The sequence below is a fragment of the Cetorhinus maximus genome, chromosome 25 (genome assembly GCF_964194155.1).
Source record: "Cetorhinus maximus chromosome 25, sCetMax3.hap1.1, whole genome shotgun sequence".
Taxonomy (NCBI): Eukaryota; Metazoa; Chordata; class Chondrichthyes; order Lamniformes; family Cetorhinidae; genus Cetorhinus; species Cetorhinus maximus.
In genome coordinates, this window is record NC_135903.1 from 7,055,513 (window position 1) to 7,076,857 (window position 21,345).

At 45.0% G+C, this 21,345-nt stretch overlaps 1 protein-coding gene across 1 annotated transcript in view; it reads left to right on the top strand.

Moving 5' to 3' along the window:
* cacnb1 (calcium channel, voltage-dependent, beta 1 subunit) overlaps positions 1 to 21,345 on the top strand; it is a 250,177-nt gene that overhangs the window by 171,689 nt on the left and 57,143 nt on the right. Inside the window, exon 3 of the mRNA XM_078529351.1 lies at positions 20,554 to 20,673. Coding sequence (XP_078385477.1) covers positions 20,554 to 20,673 — 120 coding nt within the window. The remainder of the gene's footprint in view (positions 1 to 20,553; positions 20,674 to 21,345) is intronic.

Consider the following 21,345-nt stretch of genomic DNA (forward strand, 5'->3'; position numbering starts at 1 on the left):
GTGTCGGAGGTCAGGTGGTGGGGGGGTCCCATGGGGTCGGTCTGGGTCTTTACAATAGTTACTCAGAAATTAGAAGAGGTTTTAATTTTTCTAACTTTCTCTGAGTAACTATTGGTGTAATCCTGGCAGAACCATCTGAAGTTTGCGATTTAAACCGCATTTTCAGATGGTTCCCAGCGCAGCGCAATTGTCCAGACGAAGTGTGCGCTTCTGGGTAATTGCCATGCAAACCCTTACCTGGGAACTTCCCGGAGGGATTCCCCAGAGCATCTTTTAGATATCCCCCAAATCCAACACTGGGGGGGCTCGGAAGTTATGGGCCAATGTTTGTTGGAAGTTGCAACTGGCCCAAGTGTTTTTTTGGACCCTATAACATTTAAGGCATTGTGGAAAGATTTCACCAATGTGAAAGAAAAAACTTCAACACTGATCCCAAAACTGTCTCAGACATGTTCCAACTTGACCATGCTGTTTGAGGACCCACCCTGGTCCTATCCTGAGGCAGGACTCAACCCGCCTCCACTGTCACATGTGGCTCACCCTGGCTCTGCTGTCTGGCTAGACGACACCTGACCACATTCTCAGGCAAGGCCTAACCTAATCGTTCCTGTAGGTCATACCCACCTTAACCACACTATCAGGGTACACTCCAGCTCTGTTCTCCAGTAGGCCCTAACCCAGCCATACTTTCGGGGTGAGCCTAACCGAGTCCTGCTCTCTGAGAAGACCTGGTGTCAGGAGGTCGTGATCTTGCTCTGATCTCTGGCAGCTCCCATTCCAGTTTCATTCTCAGGCAAATCTCAGGCTTCAACACTGTCACAAATGTCAGCAAATCAGCTAATTGCTTAGTTATCTCAGCATCTATTGATTGTGTGAACAAGAGCTTGTCCCATTGAAGTTCCTAGTTTCTAGCTGGACAAGCTCCCACAGGAAGACTGTCTCTAATGGAGCTGCTAATCTGCCAGCATTTCCAGCTGACATTGGGGTTAAATTCCACCTCATAACAGAATCCATTCTGGGACACCTTAGGTGGATCTCCTACAGTGCTGCTCATGCACTTTGGATGAAATCACCTGTATGTGTGATGTGGTTATGTGGGGAGGCAGGTGCTGGTGTGAATGAGACCAGCTTAGAGGTTTAGATGGGCCTGAGATTTAGGATGTGCAAACAACTGGACCTCTCACCGCCCAATAATAGGATACCGTTCCCTCCCTTGTGTCTTAACAGGGTCTCTCTCTCTCTCTCTCTCTCTCATTGCTTCTCTCTTTCTTTCCTCTTTCTTTCTCTCTCAAGATGTCTGCCTTCCAGCAATAGAGTATCTCTCCCTCTCTTGTGTCTTAACTTGGTCTTTCCTTCCTTCTCGCTCTCTTTCCTTCCTTCTCGCACTCTCTTTCCTTCCTTCCCGCTCTTTCCTCCCCTCCTCTCCCCCTCTTCCGGTTGAAAGAAGTAAGGGACACTTTGCCATGTGGGTGCTGGTGAGCCTGTGAGGGGCGGTGGGGTGGGTGGTGGGAGCTGAACTCTACTGACTCTGATGCTGCCGCCTGCCAGATCCACTCCCAGACATCCTCAGGACAGCCCCGAGCAAAAGCTGTGAAACTCTCATGTCCGACGCATGCGGGAAATAAAAGGCCTGCCAAGATAGCAGAAATCCAGGAAAAGTCACGTGAAATCCTGGGAAGGCCTGACACAGGACGAAAGGACGAATTACAGAATGGTCCCGAATCGGGACTGTGCTCTCTCTCTCTCTTTCCCCCCAACTCACTCACTCTCTGGCCTAACAGAGTGTCCACCTACTAACAAGCCCCAAAGAGGATTCATCCAGTTTACAAGGTGGAAACAGGCCTTTCAGCCCAGCCAATGCATGCTTGTTTATTTCTTCCATATTGGAAACCATATGCTTCTTTCTATCCTGTCCATCCCTTCATCACTTTAAACATTTCCTTGGAATCACTCCGTCACCAACTCTGTTCTAGCAAATGCAGCCCCAATTTTTGAAGTCCTTCTCTGTATTCATACTTGCTCTTACCAGGCACCATCTTTGTAAATCTGCATTGTACCCTCTCTGCCTCAACATCCTTCTAATGTGGAGCCCAGTCTGCACAACATTCCAACTGTGGTCTTACTAACATTTTATATAGCTTATCACTATCAATCTCTTTCCTTCTCTCCTGCCATTCCTTGGATGACGCCACCACTTAAATCAATAATTTTGTGGTAGTTTCTAAGCCAACGTTTATTTCAAAAAAAAAGTCCGAGAAGGTTCCTCTCACCAATCAAAATGGGACATAAAGAGATTAGTGTGTCATTCTGTGTAGCATAGCTTTAAGAACAAAGGACATACTTGTACCTATACTGTTCGCCTATCACGTATCAAAACTTACTAAAGGGCAGATTTCTGCATCCCTGTACCTTGGGCTGTTGTATTTACCAAAGTGCAGCTCAAACCAAGGAATTGGACATTTCCCGACCCCGGTTCCTCCCCAATTTTCCACCCGTGAAATTGGGACGACTCCCTTGCAAGCTGGCTCGCCATCCCGCCCTCCACCCACCGCCACCCAACACCCAGAAATCTACTAGCTCCGGGGACAGGAGCAGGGAAATCTGCCCTCTCTAACCATCATGTTGCTGCAGTCTGAGTGAATTACTGCACAGTAAACCCTGGGGTGACTGTGCAGTCTTTCAGCTCCACTGACGGCTCCTTCATGTGAAATGCAATTGGACGATAACTGGCCATAAAGCTTTTAGGAGCAGCGTTTATACCATATACAAATGATCAATAGCAGTTACTGTGTAACAAAACATATTGCTCCTCTGTGTAAACTTCAATTAGCGACTGAACCATAAAACACGAAGTCTTCCTACTTTGTGGCATTTTTTTGCAAAAAGGCTTTCAATCTCAGGAGATGAGCAAGAGGGGATAAAAATAACTTGTATAAATTAAATTAATGTATTTTAGTGATGAAAACATACTATTGAATATGTGAGAGTTGGTGGACAGATCAATTCTACTCACTTAAGAGTAAATGCCACATAAAGCAACATAAGTGGGTAATAGTGAATACTTCAGCAGTCTTCTAATATTGTATGAGCAGAACATTACCAAATACATTTGCCATATTTTAGAGGCTTTTTAAAGAAAGAAAAGGAATTTTTTTCCCTTGTGGTTTGCTGGGTGAATAACTGTATGACGTGGGACCAAGACATTGGAACAGAAAGTATCATGCTTGTTCCCAGGTATGAACTGAAGTTCCCTATGCTTTAAGGAGTAATTTGCCAATTTCACTTTGCCACTTTCCCTGGGACATGTTGGAGATTCACCTGCCCCATGTACCATGTGTCTGTGATCATGCTGCACAACATGTGGCCAAGTTTCCAACATGCGGTTGCCGATTGGTGAGACTCCAAAGCCATTGTTTGTTGAGTTAACGTTTCCCAGCCAGCATGGAAGCAGTGCATCATGTGCATCTCCAGACTGGACAGGGCAACAACGGCCAAGGTTACCAGCAATGCCTCTTCGAAACTGCATGCAAGCGTGGCCAGGCAGACCTGAAATGTAGCATGTAATGCAGTAGACAGGCAAGGAAGAATTGGAGAGAGAATTGGTTGCCAGAGCTGCTCGCTGATAAGGTGAAAGCTGCTGTAAAGTGTGTACCAGTTAAGGACACACAGGGGTTCCGCACCCCCACAGCTGACGACACTATTCATGCACCGCCTCACCTGGAAGGTCCGCCAGAGTCTAAACTCGGGGTCTGCTCGGATCAGACATTGGTCTGAATTTTCACCCCGGGGTTGGGAGCGATCGGAGGACGAGCTGGGACAATTCCTGGCTCCGCAAACCCAGCCAAGGAAAATGTGTCCCGGAAGGTGGGATTTTTGTTCCAGGGTGGTGGGGTTCTCTGGGAGTCTGAGGTGGGCTGTGCGGAAAGCCTGCCTCTGTCCTCTGGCACTGTGTCCAGGATTTTAAAAGAAGCAACAAAACAAAAGACAAATTGGCATCACCTCTCCCACCCCCACACACTCCTCATTCCACCTTATGCCCCTCCACCACCACCCCCCACCACCCCCCTCCCCCCCCCACCCACCCCCCCATGGCTCCTCATACCCTCCATGCTAACCTATACCCTCTACCCACCCCAATGGCCCTTTATAGCCCCTATGTCAACTTAGTGTCAACTCATGCCAACCCATGCTCCCCCATCATCCTTTGCCCTTACACCACCATGCCAACTCACTTTGTATTCACGATGGGCAGAGCTCAGGACCCATGCTGAGATTAAATAAAATAAAGTTCTAAATGTCTATTGTAGACTTTATTCTTAAAAAGAAACTCTCATTCATAAGAACCCATTCACTATATTTGCATTCATTCAACCTATATCCTTATAAAAACAAACATTTCATTCAAGTACTTATCCATCGTGAAAACAAACATTGGAGCTCATAGTCCCACTTCAAAGAGTCTATAATCACTTGGACCTGTCAATCAAATTATGAAATAGAAGGCACCCTACTGTGATAATTGACAGCTGTGAAATCGGTCTTGCAGCACTAATCCAGTAATGATAACCCTCAGGCTTATGTCAACAGGCAGAGTGAAATAGGGAGTATTTTTTTTTTTACACAGTCCAGGCATTTTATTCAAAGATTTAGACGGCAGGAATTTTAAATGTCTTGACAGTTCATTTTGACACTTTTGACAGTTTCGATGAGCTAGACAGTTAATGAGTTTATGCACTTTTTACACACATTCATGCCGCCTTTTAACAATCCCAAGGGCCACCTGACCTTCCCCCAAGGGGTACCTGACCCCCCCCAAAGGGAACCTGACCTTCGCCCAAAGGTGTCCCGGAACCATATTCAAAAGGGTACCACACCTCTCCAAAGGACTCCACAAAGTTTACAGCTGCTCCTACCAGGTCTAATCTGCACATGTTGGAGTTCCCACTCCTGGCTAATGAAAATCAGATGTGACTGGAGGCAACTGCTGTTTTGTACGGACAGCTGACTCTGCGAAACGCGCACACGCAAGTCTAGACCTGGGCTCATTCCTGCCACCACCCCTCTCCTCGCGAAAATGGCAGGTGCCACGTTTGGGGGCAGCTCTTCTAATTTTCGGCCTCTTCTGTCATTTCCTCAATGGCAGAGAGGTTCTCCATCGTGGCAAAAATCCCGGCCATTCTTATTTAACCCATTCATTTGCCATTGTAGTCTTTCTGCTTCTCCACTCCACCCAGTTCGCTCCCTCTCTGCCAGCGTCTACTGATCTGTACCATCAGGGTGCAAGACAGAAAGTCACGCATTTATCTATAGCACGTTTCCTGACTTTAGGCCGGTCGTATTCACTGGAAAAATGGTGAGGGCCAATTGGGATATTAGAAAATTTTAATCAGGCTGCACATGGGATTTAAAAATACCTATAGATTCATTGCAATTTGTTTCTTCATAAAGATATCTTGGTACATAAAGCACAAAAAATGATTATAAAAGGAAACAAATTAGTTACCACAGTTGTACGCCAAGTGTACAGTTACTAATGTGTTTAATAACTTTCTAACTCTTAACAAATTTCTAACTCTTTGTACTTGACTTCCGCCCACTTGCTGACCCTCTGTTTTCTGCTTCCCTCGCCATATTAGTTTAGAGATAAATTACTGGCAAGGACACCAGGGGCGACTACCCTACTCGTCTTCGAGTTAGCGTCTTAGGAACACGGGGCAGGATTTCCGGGTTGTCGGGCGGGCGTGGTGGGCAGACCCGAGAGCAGCCGGGAAACAGGCCGCCGCTGCCCGCGATCGGCGCCTGACCACGATTTCACACTGGCTGGTCAATTAACGGGCAGCTAGCATGAAAGGCCCAGCGCTACCGGAGCGGAGGGTGGTGGGAAGAGGGCGAGCGCTGAAGTCAGCGCAGTGAACACTCCCTGAAGGCAGAGAGCTGCCTCAGGGAGCTGGAGAGTTTTAAAGCCAAAAATAAACATTATGAAATTCTGAAATAAAAATTCCACCCGTAAGAATCCCTCACCTAAACACGTCGATGATTTAAATTCTGCCCAAACGTTTTTTAAAATGAATATCAGATAGCTCACCCCGCCCTCAGATGAGATTTCCTCAAAAATCCAAAGGCCGTCTGGCCGATTCGGCCACTCGCCAACCGTTAACGCTGGACATGCAGCATAAAGTCCAGGTCAATTACTGCACTAATGGCCTTAATAGGCCCCATAATTGTCGGTGGGAGCAGCTCTCGTGCGCGCCCCGCGATCGAAATATCGTGCGAGTGCGCGATGACGTCAGGACGCTCGCCCGATGTCATCGCATGCTCGAGTGTGTCGGGCACACGCCTGCTAGTCGAGAAAAAAAACCATGAAATCCGTTACATCTATCTGAGCGAGCACATGGGGCCTTGGTTTAACGGCTCGTGTAAAAGGCGCCACCTCCAGCAGTGTAGTGCTCCCTCAGTACTGCACCGGATATGCGGCCTAGATTTTTATGCTCAAGTCTCTGGTGTGGAACTTGAACCCTCAAGCTTCTGGTTAAGGTGCTGCGGAACAAAGGCTCTGCCAATCATTAACGTCGTAGGAGCGTCTCAGGTTAAGATACGGCAGACAAAGGAAAACTGGCCGCGATTTTCCGGCCCTGCCGAAAGTCTGGGCCTTTGGTTGTCCTGCCGTATTCCCATCATGACGGGGCCGGAAAATCCCGGCCATTGTTCCCATTAGCTCATAGTACAAGGACTAGTGGGACACAGACTTAAAGTTTTGGGCAAGAGATGTAAGGGGGGACGTGAGACAGAACTTTTTTTATGCAGCAGATGGTAATGAACTGGAACTCGCTGCCTATGAGGGTGGTGAGAGTGGAGAGGATCAATAATTTGCAAAGGAAATTGGATGGGCACTTGAGGGAAATAGAGCTATGGGGATAGAGCGAGTGCATGGGGCTAGAGAAAGTGAATGCGCTGACTGGGTTGCTCTACGGAGAGCCGGCATGGACTTGAGGGGCAGAATAGCCTCCTCCTGTGCCATAATGACTCTGTGACACTGTTCCATGCTGCAACCGAGAAGGACATAAAATCCCCCTCAGAATAACAGCTGCTTGTTGACAGACCTGCCTGTTCCTCACTTGTAATTCAGCAGCAGGTGTAAACTTTACTGCAGGTGATAGAAATCTATTAACAAAATATAAATCTAAATCCCTGCTCTCAGGCTGAGGAAAATTCATGGCCCACACTTTATCTCTTCACATTTGGTCAAAAGCCCAATCCAGGAAACAAAGATGTTGAATGAGACCCTAATCCTTCTTCCTGCCAAGCTGGGGAAACGTGCAGTGTACATGCAGACAACCTGAAGAGCACAACTGCTCTATGAGCCAGCACAGACACAATGTTCTGAATGGCCTCCTTCGGTGCTAGAGGTTTCGATGGTTCTGGGAAATGAACAGGGCTGGGGCTCTATCCTCTAGAAAAAGAGAAGGTTGAAGGGGTGCCCTTTATGTCATTGAAATGGATTGGTAGGTTAGACGTGGAGAAGATGTTTCCACTTGTGGGGGAGAGCAAAAGAAGGGGTCATAGGTACAAGATTGTCACCAATAAATCCAACAGGGAACTCAGGAAAAATGTCTCCACCTAGAAAGCAGGTAGAATGTGGAACTTGCTACCACATGGAGTAGCTGAGGAGAAAAGCATAGATGGATTTCCAGGAAAGCTAGATGAACACATGAGGGAGAAAGTAAAAGACAGGACATGCTAATATGGTAAGGTGAAGTAGAGTGGGGAGGAGGTTTGTGTGTAGCATAAGCGCTGGCAGAGACCAGTTGTGTCGAATGGCCTGTTTCTGTGCTGTGTACACTAGATATGAAACAATGGGCAAAATTTTACATCCCACGGGCGTGCATCCCGATGTCACCGTGCACTTGCGCGATATTTCGGTCGGTGGACGCGCGTGCGAGAGTTGGCAGCACGCCCGCCAACAATGAAGAGGCCTATTAATTGACCTGGATTTTTCCCTCCCTGTTGGCAGGCGGGCGAATTGGCCAGGCGGCCTTTGGATTTTTACAGAAACCTCATTCGTGGGCAGGATGAGGTTTCCGGTATTAATTTTTTGAAAAATGTTTTGACAGAATGTTTATAATCTGTATGTTGGTGTGAGGGAGTCTGATGTGTGGATGTTTTTTCCCTGCATTTCCAAACCTTTATTTCATAGTTTAAAATCCTTCAGCTCCCTGAGGCAGCTCTCTGCCTCCGGGGAGTTTTCATTGTGCGCTTCCCCCCCCGCAGACTTCAGTACACGCCCTCCTCCCACCCCCGCCCCGGCAGCGCCGAACACCTTTCAGCATTAATTGGCCAACCAGCGTGAAATCGCAGTTGGTGGGGGGGGGCCGATCGCGGGCGATTGGCTGTTTCCCGGCCATTCCCGGGCCCGCCCACCTGACGACCGGAAAATCCTGCCCGATGACTTTGGCAGAATGCAGGAAGTTTAAATCCCTGCTGCTTTTCGACAACCAATGTGGGTAAGTGAGATCTGGTTCAGGATTGCTGACTGGTTACAGTGCAGACAATTGGTGTAAATGTGGATTGAGTTTTGCTAGGCTCACTCTTACGGAGCCCCTTTCCAGTATATTGGGAAGGCAAGTCTTATTACCATCAGTCAGAATTACACCTAAGTCACTGACGTGAAAGGAGAGTGTCAGCCAATACCTGAAAAACCAAACACTCAGATTTTTGCGCATACCCCTCACCTTTTTGCTTCTTTTCCTGAGCTATCTTTTATTCTGCCCTTGGTTTATTTTGGATTCTGGAATGGTTTTCATGAGCTGTCTCCCTGTATTCACATCGCTGAAAGTGGCTCCCATATCCCAGGTCGTGTTCCCAACTCTCCAGGATTGTCCCAGAATGTCCAAGAATTTTTTTTAAAAATTATCTCGCGAGAGCAACTCCAGGAGAAAAATCGTAGGAGTGTTTTTTCTTACACAATAAAGTGATTTTCTTTTACATTGAACAAGATTGTTTATTATTTATACAAAAAAAAGAAGCTGGGAGTTAAGCAGGGTCGTTTGATTGTTTGGTGGTGGGGGGAATGGAGGTGGGAGATCTTGTGACCTTCAAGAGTCTGTCCTACCTGAGTTACCATCGAAGGTTGGTCTCTGCTCTCTCAGAGCAGAATTGCTGATACCAACTGCAGCAATGTAGCTGTGACCCAGGAGGTTTTGTGGTGCAGTGGGTAGCCTCCCTGCCTCTGAACCAAAAGCTCTGGGCTTGAGTCCCCCTCCAGGACTTGATGGCCAAGAAAGGTGTGTTCATAATGTGGCTAAACAGGTTGAGCGAATCCTTCCAACACATGTCAGTGGCAGGTGGCAAGGGCAGGACAGATTTCTGGTCAGCCGTGTTAAAGAAAGAAAGTTGGAGCCTCTACCATCACTATCCATTGCTCCAGATTACAACATTCATGTAAAAAGTGTATGTTGCCAAAGCAAGTTAGAGTTCACTCAGGGAGCCTAACATGCCAACAATGATCCAACTCAACTAATATAAAACCCAGCACATACTGGAGATTGAATCTGGGTCCTTACTGTATGCAGCTCAGCACTATATAGACAATACATTTACCAAGGTATCTCAGGAGCTGAAGAATTCTAGTTCCTGCCCAGTTTGTTTCAGTGTTGGAGTTGATAGGGAGGAATTGCATGAGAAGAGGAGGCAGGAATGTTGATGGTTCTTTAAAAGTGATTTTGGATTTTTTTTTTTGAAAACAGGATGTGATATGGAGAGTCTCCCTTTGAGCAATTTTTCAATTGGTTTTCTTATCCTGGATGAATCGATGGGTTCAAATGAATGTGTCTCACATCACCAACTTGCATTTATATGGCACCTTTAATGTAGTAAAACACCCCACAGGAGTACTATTGAATTTGATACATTGCGACATCTCAGTGCCATTAGTTCGTGGTGACTACTAAGTTATAATTGATGGGATTTCAGGATTTTTATTTACGCTTTGGTACCATAATCTGTTTAAAATTAGGGTCTGGTTTATGATGGCTGAATAATATAGGATGAAAGCTCTGCTTTTGTCCACAAGTTAAGGAAGGTAAATGTTGCTGAAAAAGAGACATGCTGTCAAAGCTTTCTGTCTTGCACTCATCAGAACAACTTCACAAGAATACCAATTGTAAAGGAAACAACAATTTACACTGCATAAGAAGAGAGTGCTGATTGGTTGTCAAGTGGACTCTGATTGGTCGAGGCATTGCGATGGAGAATGCAACAGGGAACAGTTAACTGCCAAATTTTTGTTTAAATTCAAAGCAGGCAGGTCAACTCTGATTGGTAAAGGCTTTGCCATGGGGAATGAACCAGGGAATGACTGTTTCCCAAGCTTTTGTTAGTTGAAAAAGTCACAATGTGTGGACGTGTTCCCACTTTCTTCAAAGGACAGGGCCCTGTGTGTGAGTATATGTTGCTTCTAGCACATGTAAGCAAGCCCAACTGATAATCTTAAATTGGTTGTCAGTGTAATTCTTAGGACAAAAAGCTTTGACAGTATATCTCTTCTTTTTTTTAGCAATACTCAAGTTCTGTACTACCAAATGACTATTCGTATACCTGAAGGTAAACAGCACAGTAGTCAGCCATTCGGCCCATCAAGCCTGTGCCAACTTATTGAAAGAGCGATCCAATTAGCCCTCCAACCCGGCTCCTTCCCCATAGTTGAGCAAATGTGAATTTAAAATCGTTTTTACACCTAGAACAAGAAAGGACTTCTGTCTGTGATTGAGGATAGTCAATATGCAAATCTATTTCTACTTTTATGTCCAGCTTCACTACGAGCTTAGTCTGTCGCTGATGCTATTCTAAGATATTGAAAGACTAATCAAGTCTGTTTGATCACTTTGAAATAATAATGTAGATAAATTTGGAGACTGGGGTAAGTAAAGCAATTCATAATCCGATTCATTAGGGACATGTAGAGAAAAAGACACCTAACGTCTGAAGAGTAACACCTGCGACATGAAAGAATTCTCTTAGAATAAAGTTACTGCCCTAACTCCTCTAATTTTAATTTGAGTGTTCAAATTAGAGGAATTAGTGATGCACCAGAATAATCAAGAACACCCTGTGTGAATTTATTAAAGGGCAAATGTAATAAAGGTGTTTGGAAAAAGTGACTGCCTGGATAAAGAGAATGCATCAGAGATAATTAGTATGGATTTTCAGAAGATATTCAATAAGGTCTCTCAAAGGAAGCACCTTGCAAATTGAGAGGTATGGCATAATATGGAAATACAACGGTAAGCATAGAAAGTTGGTTGAGAAACAAGAATCAAAGGGTTAGTTTTAATGGATGTTGCTGTCATTAGAGAAGGACTAAAAGGGATGTGCCCCAGGGGTCAGAGTAAATTGACATCTGTTCTTGATAGATTTACACACATGATTTCAGCATGGATGTAGGAGCACAATACTGCGGTTGCTCTGGCAGCACAGATGTTGGGATGGTGGTTGGCACAGAAGAGGAGGACTGTAAAAGACAGAGAATAAATCAGGAGATAATGAGGGCATGTAAAAAAGGCAGGACATTAATCATGGGTGACTTTAATCTTCATGTAGACTGGGAAAATCAAATTGGCAGAAGTAGCCACAAGCAAGAAAAAAGAAGAGAGAGGCCGAAATGAACATAGGCCTCTTGGAGAACGAGGATTGGGAAATAATAATGGGGAACCAGGAAATGGCAAAGGAGTTGAATAAATACTTTGCATCAGTCTCCATGGTAGAAGACACTAATAGCATTCCAAAAATGCTAAATAATCAAGGGGAAAAGGGGGTGGGGGGGCAATAAATACAATAACTATCTCTAGAGAAAAAGTACTAGGGAAACTAATGGGGCTAAAGGCCAATAAGTTCCCTGGACCTGATGGGTTGCATCCTAGGATATTAAAGGAAGTAGCTACAGAGATAGTAGATGCACTGGTAGTAATCTTCCAAGGATCCTTAGATTCTGGAAAAGTCCCAGAAGATTGGAAAACATATAACTATAGAGGGATATAGACATTTAAGGAAGATACTAATAGCATACCAAAAATGCTAAATAATCAAGGGGAAAAGGGGGGGGAGGAAATAAATACAATAATTATCACTCACTTGGATACAGACAGGTTAAGTGAGTGGGCAAAAACTTGGCAGATGGAATATAATGTGGGAAAGTGAGAGGTTATGCACTCTGGCAGGAAGAATAGAGGAGCTGAATATTATTTAAATGGAGAAAGACTGCAGAAAGCTGCAGCATAGAGGGATTTGGGAGTCCTTGTGCATGAATACCAAAAAGCTAACATACAAGTTCAACAGGTAATAGGGAAGGCAAATGGAATGTTGGCCTTTATTTCAAAGGCAATGGAGTAAAAAAAAAGGGACATCTTACTAAAACTATACAAGGCACTAGTTAGACTGCACTTAGAATACTGAACAGTTTTGGTCCCCTTATCTAAAGTAAGATATACTGGCATTGGAGGCAGTCCAGAAACAGCTCACTAGGATGATCCTGGGTATGGAGAGATTTTCTTATGAGGAGAGGTTGAGTAGGTTGGGCCTGTACTCATTGGAGTTTAGAAGAATGAGAGGTGACCTTATTGAAACATTTAAGATTCTTAGGGGGCTTGACAGGGTAGATGCTGAGAGGCTGTTTCCCCTTGTGGGAGAGTCTAGGACCAGAGGGCATAATCTCAGAGTACAGGGTCACTCATTTAAAACAGAGATGAGGAGAAATTTCATCTCTCAGAGGGTAGTGAATCTGTGGAATTCTTTACCGCAGAGGGTTGTAGAAGCTGGGTCGTTAAATATATTCAGGACTGAGATAGACAAGTTTTTAATCAGTAAGGGAATCAACGGTTATGGGGGAAAAGGCAGGAAAATGGAATTGAGAATTATCAGGTCAGCCATTGAATGGTGGAACAGACTTGATGGGCCTACTTCTGCTCCTACATCTTATGGTCTACCGGAGGTGGGTGTGGACAGGTCAACAAGCTGGGCAAACAATTGGCAGATGCAATCCGATGCAAAGAATGAGGTAAAGTGTTTTGTGTTGTAATTGGTTTTATAAACTCAATGGAAAGAGGCTGAAGGATGTACAGGAATAGATAGAAAGTCATAGGCATGTACTGTTACGGCCGGGATGGGGAGAGTGCACAGTTGATCTAGCTCCACTAGTCCACAGGTCGCAACATTAGTTTAAATGTTCAATTCACTCACAAAAAATAGCCAATTATTTACCTTCACTACTGTTACCCAGAATAAAAGAGACTTTAACCAGGTAAAAACAAAAAACTACTGCGGATGCTGGAAATCCAAAACAAAAACAGAATTACCTGGAAAAACTCAGCAGGTCTGGCAGCATCGGTGGAGAAGAAAAGAGTCGACGTTTCGAGTCCTCGCGACCCTTCAACGGAACAGAACAGAGTTCTGTTGAAGGGTCGTGAGGACTCGAAACGTCGACTCTTTTCTTCTCCACCGATGCTGCCAGACCTGCTGAGTTTTTCCAGGTAAGACTTTAACCAGGGTTCTTTCAATAAACAACAAATGTATTAGTTTATTATTAAAAAAAGTCTTGTCAAATAGAAAGATAAAGCTTATCAACATACAGTATGGAATATGACATTATACTAATTACTCTTTTGAGATACCTTAAGTCACACACACACACACACACACACACACAAACAACAATGGAATAAAAAATAGAAATGGAGGAATTCAGCCCAAGGTTAAGAGTCAATGGTTCAAAGGCAAAGGATAGATGGTGGAGTCCTTGAAACGGCGTCCAGGTTATAAGGTTGGTCTCTCAGCACTGATCTGCAAAACAACCAATGACTCTGGCACTGCTTTCCGGGCAGACTCATGGAATACTCGAGTGTACTCTATTCCAGCATGTAGAGCATCTCAGGAGCAGCTTATATTCACTCCCAGCTGTGGACTGGCTCTGGACTGCAAAAAGGCTGCCTCCTGACGCAGTTGGTCCTTCTCTTAAACCAAAACCAAAACCAAAACCCACTTTTAAAACACAGCCTTCCAGGCATGGTTATTTGTTTCAGAGCCATAAACCCCACGTGACCCCCTTTGTACACAGTCCACTAGGGTCAAGAGGTTGACAATCATTTTTAAACTGCTAGTTTCCCTTTCCTGTAAAAGGCTGCTTTTTCCAGGAATAGCAATCAGAGTCATGCATTAGCCCTTTAAGGGACTTTAAGAGTCTTTTAAAACACAAATTCTTCTAGTATGTACTTAGTCCTTGAAGCTGAACAATTTTCTGTGCCAAGTTAGTGAACTCACTAAAAGACCAATAAGTTTTATAACTAGGATACAAACCAAAAAGATATCCTGATGAATTTGTACAAAGCAATCATCGGGCTGCAATTTGGCTTATTACGCTAAGAGTATATTACCAAGGGTGATTATTAGTCCAGTGAAATGCTATACCTTTCAGAGCCTGTATAAGGATTCCAGTTTTGATTGATACAGAGTCTGATCTGCTTATGGAATTTACCTCTCTGCTGTGAGCTCAGAATCATAGAATCTTTACAATGCAGAAGGAGGCCATTCGGTTCATCAAGTCTGCACTGGTTCTCGGAAAGAATGTTCTACCCAGCCCCGCTGCCCACCCTTATCCCCGTAACCTTGCACACTCTTTCTTTTCAGATAGCAACCCAATTCCCTTTGGAATGCCCCAATCGAACCTGCCTCCACCACCCTCTCAGAAAATTCATCCCAGGCTCCAACCACTCACTGGGTGAAAAAGATTTTCCTCAATTTAAAAGTGCTGAAAGTCTCAATAACATTTCCTGGGATTTTTACCAGAATTTGGGAGATTGAATCCTGTGACTCTGTCCATATTTTTTTATAAAAATTACAAATTAATGGCTTTGGCCCTGGAGCTTTTGATAATGAAGAATGGACCCATTTAGTCTGGTGGCTTTGAGTGATGATTGGTGACAGAGGGAAGAACTATCGAGTCAGTTGCCACCAATATGGTGGCAGTTGGGCAGAAATAACTTGCATTTATATAGCGCCTTTCATGACCACAGGATATCCAAGGTGCTTTTGAAGCAGAGTCACTGTTGTAGCAGTCATTCCTTTTTTTTTTAAATGGTGTTGTTTGAAAGATGAGTATTAGCCAGAACACTGGGGGTGCTGCTCATGAGTGAGTGCCACTGAAACGTTTCTATCCGCCTGAGAGGGTAGAGGCTTTAATGGGCCGTAACTTCTGGCCAGTGTCAGAAAGTGCTGACCCACAGCAATTAGAAGGAATAAATAATTACTTAGCCTTGGTCTTGAAAATTACGTTGACACTTCTGTTCACCAGAGCTGCCTGGGGACCTGCATCGAAAGACTCCTCGGGACCCCAGAGAAGTGTAGCTTCAGCACATTCAAGGAGGCCACGCCTCCTCCCCCCCTTTTTTTTAAGGACAGCTACCGTAAAGCAGGTAAGTTTAATGGGCCGGGGGGAAGATAAATATCTAAGGTATGTGGATAAGATTTGGGTGGATGGGAGTGTCCGGGGTGGTGGTGGGGGGGGGCTGGTTCAGAGGTCTGTGGTGGGGAGGGGGTTCGAGGTCGGGGGGAGGTGGGGAAGGTGGGGAGGGCCGATGGTCTGAGGTCCATGGGATGGTGGGGGGCATCCCAGGTCGGTGGGAGGGCAGAGGTTTGTGGGGAGGGGCGTCCAAAGTCAGGGGGTGGAGGTCAGTCGAAGGTTCAGGGGGTGGGGGTGACGGCCGGTCGGACATCCAGGGGGAGGGGGTGGTTTGGGGTGGGGGAGGTTGGGAGTGACAGGAGGCTGCGTGGGGGAAATGGGGGCTCCGGTGAGGGGGTGGCGGTATTGGGGGTGCTAGGGTTCATGGCGGATGACGGGGGGTGTTGTGTTGAGTGTCGGGGGGGGTGGGGGTTGTCAGGGGGGGTAGGGAGAGTCCCTTGGGGTCGGTCTGGGTCTTTACAATAGTTACTCAGAAGTTAGAAGAGGTTTTAATTTTTCTAACTTTCTCTGAGTAACTATTGGTGTAATCCTGGCAGAACCATCCGAAGTTTGCGATTTAAACCACATTTTCAGATGGTTCCCAGCGCAGCGCAATTGTCCAGACAAAGTGTGCGCTTCTGGGTAATTGCCATGCAAACCCTTACCTGGGAACTTCCCAGAGGGATTCCCCAAAGCATCTTTTAGGTACCCCCCCCACCGAGTCTGACGCTGGGGAGCTCAGACGTTACAGGCCGTCTCATCTGACAGACGGGACCCCTGACAGTGCAGCAATTCCTCAGTTTCCATGGGAGAGTCAACCTAGATTTTGTGCTCAAGTCCCTGGAGTGTATAATTGTGTCTTGTTTTTCTAATGTGCATGGGAGCGAATGCACCCCTTGTCTTCAGCGATTCAGGGATACTTGTGTGATACCCCTTGGGACTGAAATAAATGCTTGAAAGCATGGGCTTTGAAGATAAAACACTAAAATCAGAAACATATGGCCTTGTATATGAGTCCTTTACTTTAATAATTTGACCACGAGTCTACATGCTGATGGCAGAGTTTACACACTGTTACACACTGTTACACACCTTTACACACTGCAACATCGAACTATTGTTCTCTGCCATCCTTTAGTTCCTTCAGAAACTTCAAAAGGCGCATTTTTCAAAGTGGGTCAGCTGGAATAATATTTGGAAAAAGATGCAGCACACCGATACACATCAGATATTTGAAAATTATTCCTGGATTCCCTTGGGACACAGTTGTCAGTTTCAGGAGCCACTTCTCTGAACAAAGGCAACAGATCACTTCTGCAGAACTGGACAACCAAAAGCTTTACTCAACCCTGTAACTAGTTTCCAAGGAGGTTCAGTGAAGGCACAGTACAGAGTGAGGGTAAGGCATGCAGAACAATAAATCCGTGCTTCAATCCCCAGTCCATGTGGTGGTTTATTATCAAGGTCTATGGTGTTCTGTATAATTGAGGTTCTACGCCATTGATCTCCCTGAACACTGCAATAAAGCTCATTCTAAAAGTTCCTTTTTGAATTCTACACGTTGCATTTTTCAAAATTTTGGAGTTATTTTTTTCAGAATCTTTTTTATTCGTTCATGGGATATGGGTCATCGCTGGCTAGGCCAGGTTTTCTGGCCCATCCCTGTTAGCCCTTGAGAAGGTGGTGGGAAGCCATCGTCTTGAGCCGCTGCAGCCCCTGTGGTGTAGGTACACCCACAGTGCTGTTAGAGAGGGAGTTCCAGGAATTTGGCCCAGCGACAGTGAAAGAACGGCAATATATTTCCAAGTCAGGATGATGTGTGACTTGGAGGAGAACTTGCAGGTGGTGGTGTTCCCATGCATCTGTTGCCCTTGTCCTTCTAGGTGGTAGAGGTTGCAAGTTTGGAAGGTGCTGTTGAAGGAGCCTTGGTGAGTTGCTGCAGTGCATCTTGTAGATGGTACACACTGCTGCCACTGTGCACCAGTGATGGAGGGATTGAATGTTGGAGGTGGTGGATGGGGGCCAACCAAGCAGGCTGTTATGTCCTGGATGGTGCCAAGCTTCTTGCGTGCTGTTGGAGCTGCTCTCATCCAGGCAAGTGGGGAGTATTTCATCACACTCCTGACTTGTACCTTGTGGATGTTGGGTTACTCACTGCAGGATTCCCAGCCTCTAACCTGCACTTGGAGCCGTGGCTGGTCCAGTTCAGTTTCTGGTAAAACATCCCCAGGATGTTGTTAGTGGGCGAAAGCAACAGTTGACAGAAAAGAGAGAGAGAGTGAGATGTCAAAGATGTGAGGATATCAGGTCAAAGTATACACTCTAAACTTTCCAGTCAGGAATGCTTAGGACCAAGTCATTTCGGGATTTTGGAATTTCCTGTATTATAGAATGACATTTAATGCCTAACCACAAGTGTTTGAACCAGAAAGCACATAGATATAAATATTTACCTGAAGTGTAAAACAGTGATAAAACATTATAGAACAGTAATAAAAATTGTTTTACTTACCCAAATACTGTATATTTTTTGCTTCTGTTCCCAAAGTGCTGTTCAAAAACGATGCTGTGAGTCGCTTGGGTCGGCTTAAAAACTTCTGGACAACTGGTGTTTCTGAACAATAAATTTCCAGAATTGAGAGGTTACAGTGTTTTTGTGGAGTTGGTAATAAGACCTTTGGTTTCTGGGTAATGATGGCCACATTTGTGTAAAAGCACATATATGTAATGCTTCGTTACTTGTGATAAGTGCGTTGGGAGGCCCAGTCTTCCTTAGCTGCCAAAATTATAAATCCAGCTTGATGTTGCCGGGTTAGTTAACAACAAAACAGTGTCGTTGATGTTTTAAGATGGGCAGTGAGGTAGCCAACAGTGAAATAGTAGAATAGGGCAAAAGTATTTGAATTTCAAGGTCTAACTTTGAAGATTAAAGGAAGAACAGATTTCGGCCCAGAGATTCAGGAACATCCATTTTTTGGCTGCAGGTTTCATACGAAAAATTAGAGCCAAATTTTTCAGGGGTGAAGTTAGCGGAGGCAGGTACGTACCTATATATGGAGTTGGGTCACAGATCAACCATTGAATGGGCTGAACGGCCTCCTCCTTCGAATCCGTGTGACTCTTCAGGCTTTTGTTCGGAAGGGTATCAAGGGAAATGAAGCAAAGGCAGAAAAATGAAGTTAAGAAAGGAAATCAGCCATTATCTAATTGAATGGAGCTGAATGGCCTCCTGCTGTTCCTAATGTTCCTAAAATAGCCATTAGCCAGGAAACGAACAATAAGTTGGATTTTAGCTCCTGTTCTGTCTGGTATCCTTTGGGTGGAGGGAGTTAGAATTCCCCTGTGCAGTATCAAATGTTCAAAATCAAAGCACTAAAGACAAGAATTCCAACACAAACGAGCAACAAAATTGGTTTGAGTCCCCCGTGGCAGGCAGCAGTCTGTGAGTTAATGCCTCTGATTAAAATTCTAAGTGCAGAATTACATAGAAATGACCTGTGATTGGAGCTAGTTTAAATCAAACCTGTCTGCACTGTGCTGTGTATCAAGTTTTTAGTGCTGGCAGCTGTACCATCTCACTGTTGTGGATAAGGCTTTGGCAGGCTCACAGCATTATTAGAGTGGACAGCGTAGCTGTGGCGGCAGGTCACTGTCCCAGAGCGAGGATCCCAGTCAAAAGCCCATTTTAAAAGCCATTTGAATTCTGTCCACCCCTTTTTCTGTACTCTAATTCCAGCTGCTGGGAAGGGCTGGGCGAAAGCGGATTCAATAGCAGCTTTGAAAGGGGAATTGGATATAGAAAAGGGGAAATGAATTGCAACTCTAGAGCAGGGGAACTCTTTCGAGTTACCAACAGTCACAGATTGCAACTTCTTTCGAGTACAATCACAGTTCTTGGTTTTCCAGGAGTGGGACATGAACCCACAACCCTCTGATTCAAAGGCAAGGGTGCTATGGACTGAGCCACAGCTGACACCTCTCTAGAGCAGGGGAAACTCTTTCGAGTTATCAACAGTCACAGATTGCAACTCGTTCGAGTACAATCACAGTTCTTGGTTTCCAGGAGTGGGACATGAACCCACAACCCTCTGATTCAAAGGCAAGGGTGCTATGGACTGAGCCACAGCTGACACCTCTCTAGAGCAGGGGAGTGGGACTAATTGGACAGGCCTTTCAAATGGTCTCTTCTATGCTGTATAATTCTATGATTATCTACGCAGTGTACAAAACGTCCAGATTATTTCTCAATAACTTTTCAAAACTCGTAACAACTATTAATCTTGTGTGAATTACGGAAAACACTAACAGCTTCTGCACCAGCAGTGTCTCCGCTGACAGCACTCCCCACTGACTGCCCTCTGCACTCACTGCCCTCTGCACTGACTGCCCTCTGCACTGACCATATCCGCATCTACAGCCCTCACCCGTCAACATCTACACCAAGTGTAAAATCTCCACTGAATTCCCTCCCCGCTATCACCAATTTAGCACCCATTGACAGGACCGCACCTCCACCCCTCACAGTAGATTTGACCAAGACATCCCCACCTTTATTCCAGGCATGATACTTAAATAAATACTTCAATTTCTGGTAGCAGAAGATTTAGTCCATCGCAAAACATGAATAGCTTTTTGTGAATGGCTTCAAGAACATTGATTGTGCTAAAAAGCAGATAGAAGCAGACACAGACTCAATATTAGGGAAAGCAGCAAGCAACTAATAATTGTGCATGTGGGTTGGCTCATCTTAGACCCAGTATACCTCTGCCTCAGACTTCTAAACTCAAGTAGATGAGAATCTTGTAGCTTGTTACCATCCAGTAACATTTGAGTTACCATATTGAAGTGGGAAGTATGTTAGTGATATGAGTCTGTAATGTTAAAATTCAATGGCAAGCTTTAAAAGCAAAATTATTAATGTATAGATACTCTATTTGTGTATGAAATTTGACGGTTTGTTTAAAAGGATGATTGTGTATTTTAAGATTTGAATTTAGTATCAAAATATTATCAGTGCAGATCTCCTGTTTTCCAGCAAAGTTTATTCTTTTCCCTGTTTTTCTGCTCAGGGTTCAGCTGACTCCTACACCAGCCGTCCATCAGACTCCGACATCTCTCTCGAGGAGGACAGGGAGGCTCTACGCAAAGAAGCTGAGCGACAGGCTTTGGCACAACTTGAGAAGGCAAAGGTAAGCGATTCACACTCCCTCGCCTGCCCTGCCAGCTCCTGTTTTCAGATTTGCTCCAAGGAAAAGGCCTGTAGTCCTGAGCACTCATCTGGAGTTAGGCACACAATGCCAGCTAAAGCCTGAGGTCTTAAATCACAAAGAGTGCACAATGCCAGAGCGATGATTCAAGCAAAATAATGGATTCCCCAGAGTTCAGCCGCTAAGTGCACTGTTCCTCCATCCTAGAGCCCAGTTTGACTTGTTTGTTTGATTATGCCTCTGCACAGTGCCAAGTCCAAAGACATTCTGTAGAAGTACCATTTTAAGATCCTGGGAAAGAATGAATCAAAATGGCAGAGTGTCCTGGATTTTGTGTTGGTTCGTTGATGTTCATGCTATCTGGCCATGTTGTTCAATTTTCTTAGCATTGTGTCCAGTTCCCTGATGCTCCAGTTAGTACCCACCTGTTTTTCTGACACCTCTATACTTGTGTACTGCACCTTAATAGATTTCAGACGGCTCAGCTTTCCAAAAAGGGGAAGAAAATAGAGACTAAATCAATCAGAATACTTCTTGTGGACCCCCACTGAAGAGATACTTGGTAAAAACTTGAACTATTTCTGAAGTCCTCAGGTAATGGGCAAAAAAAAATACACAGCGAATTGAGGGCAATACACTGCATTAAAAGGGTAA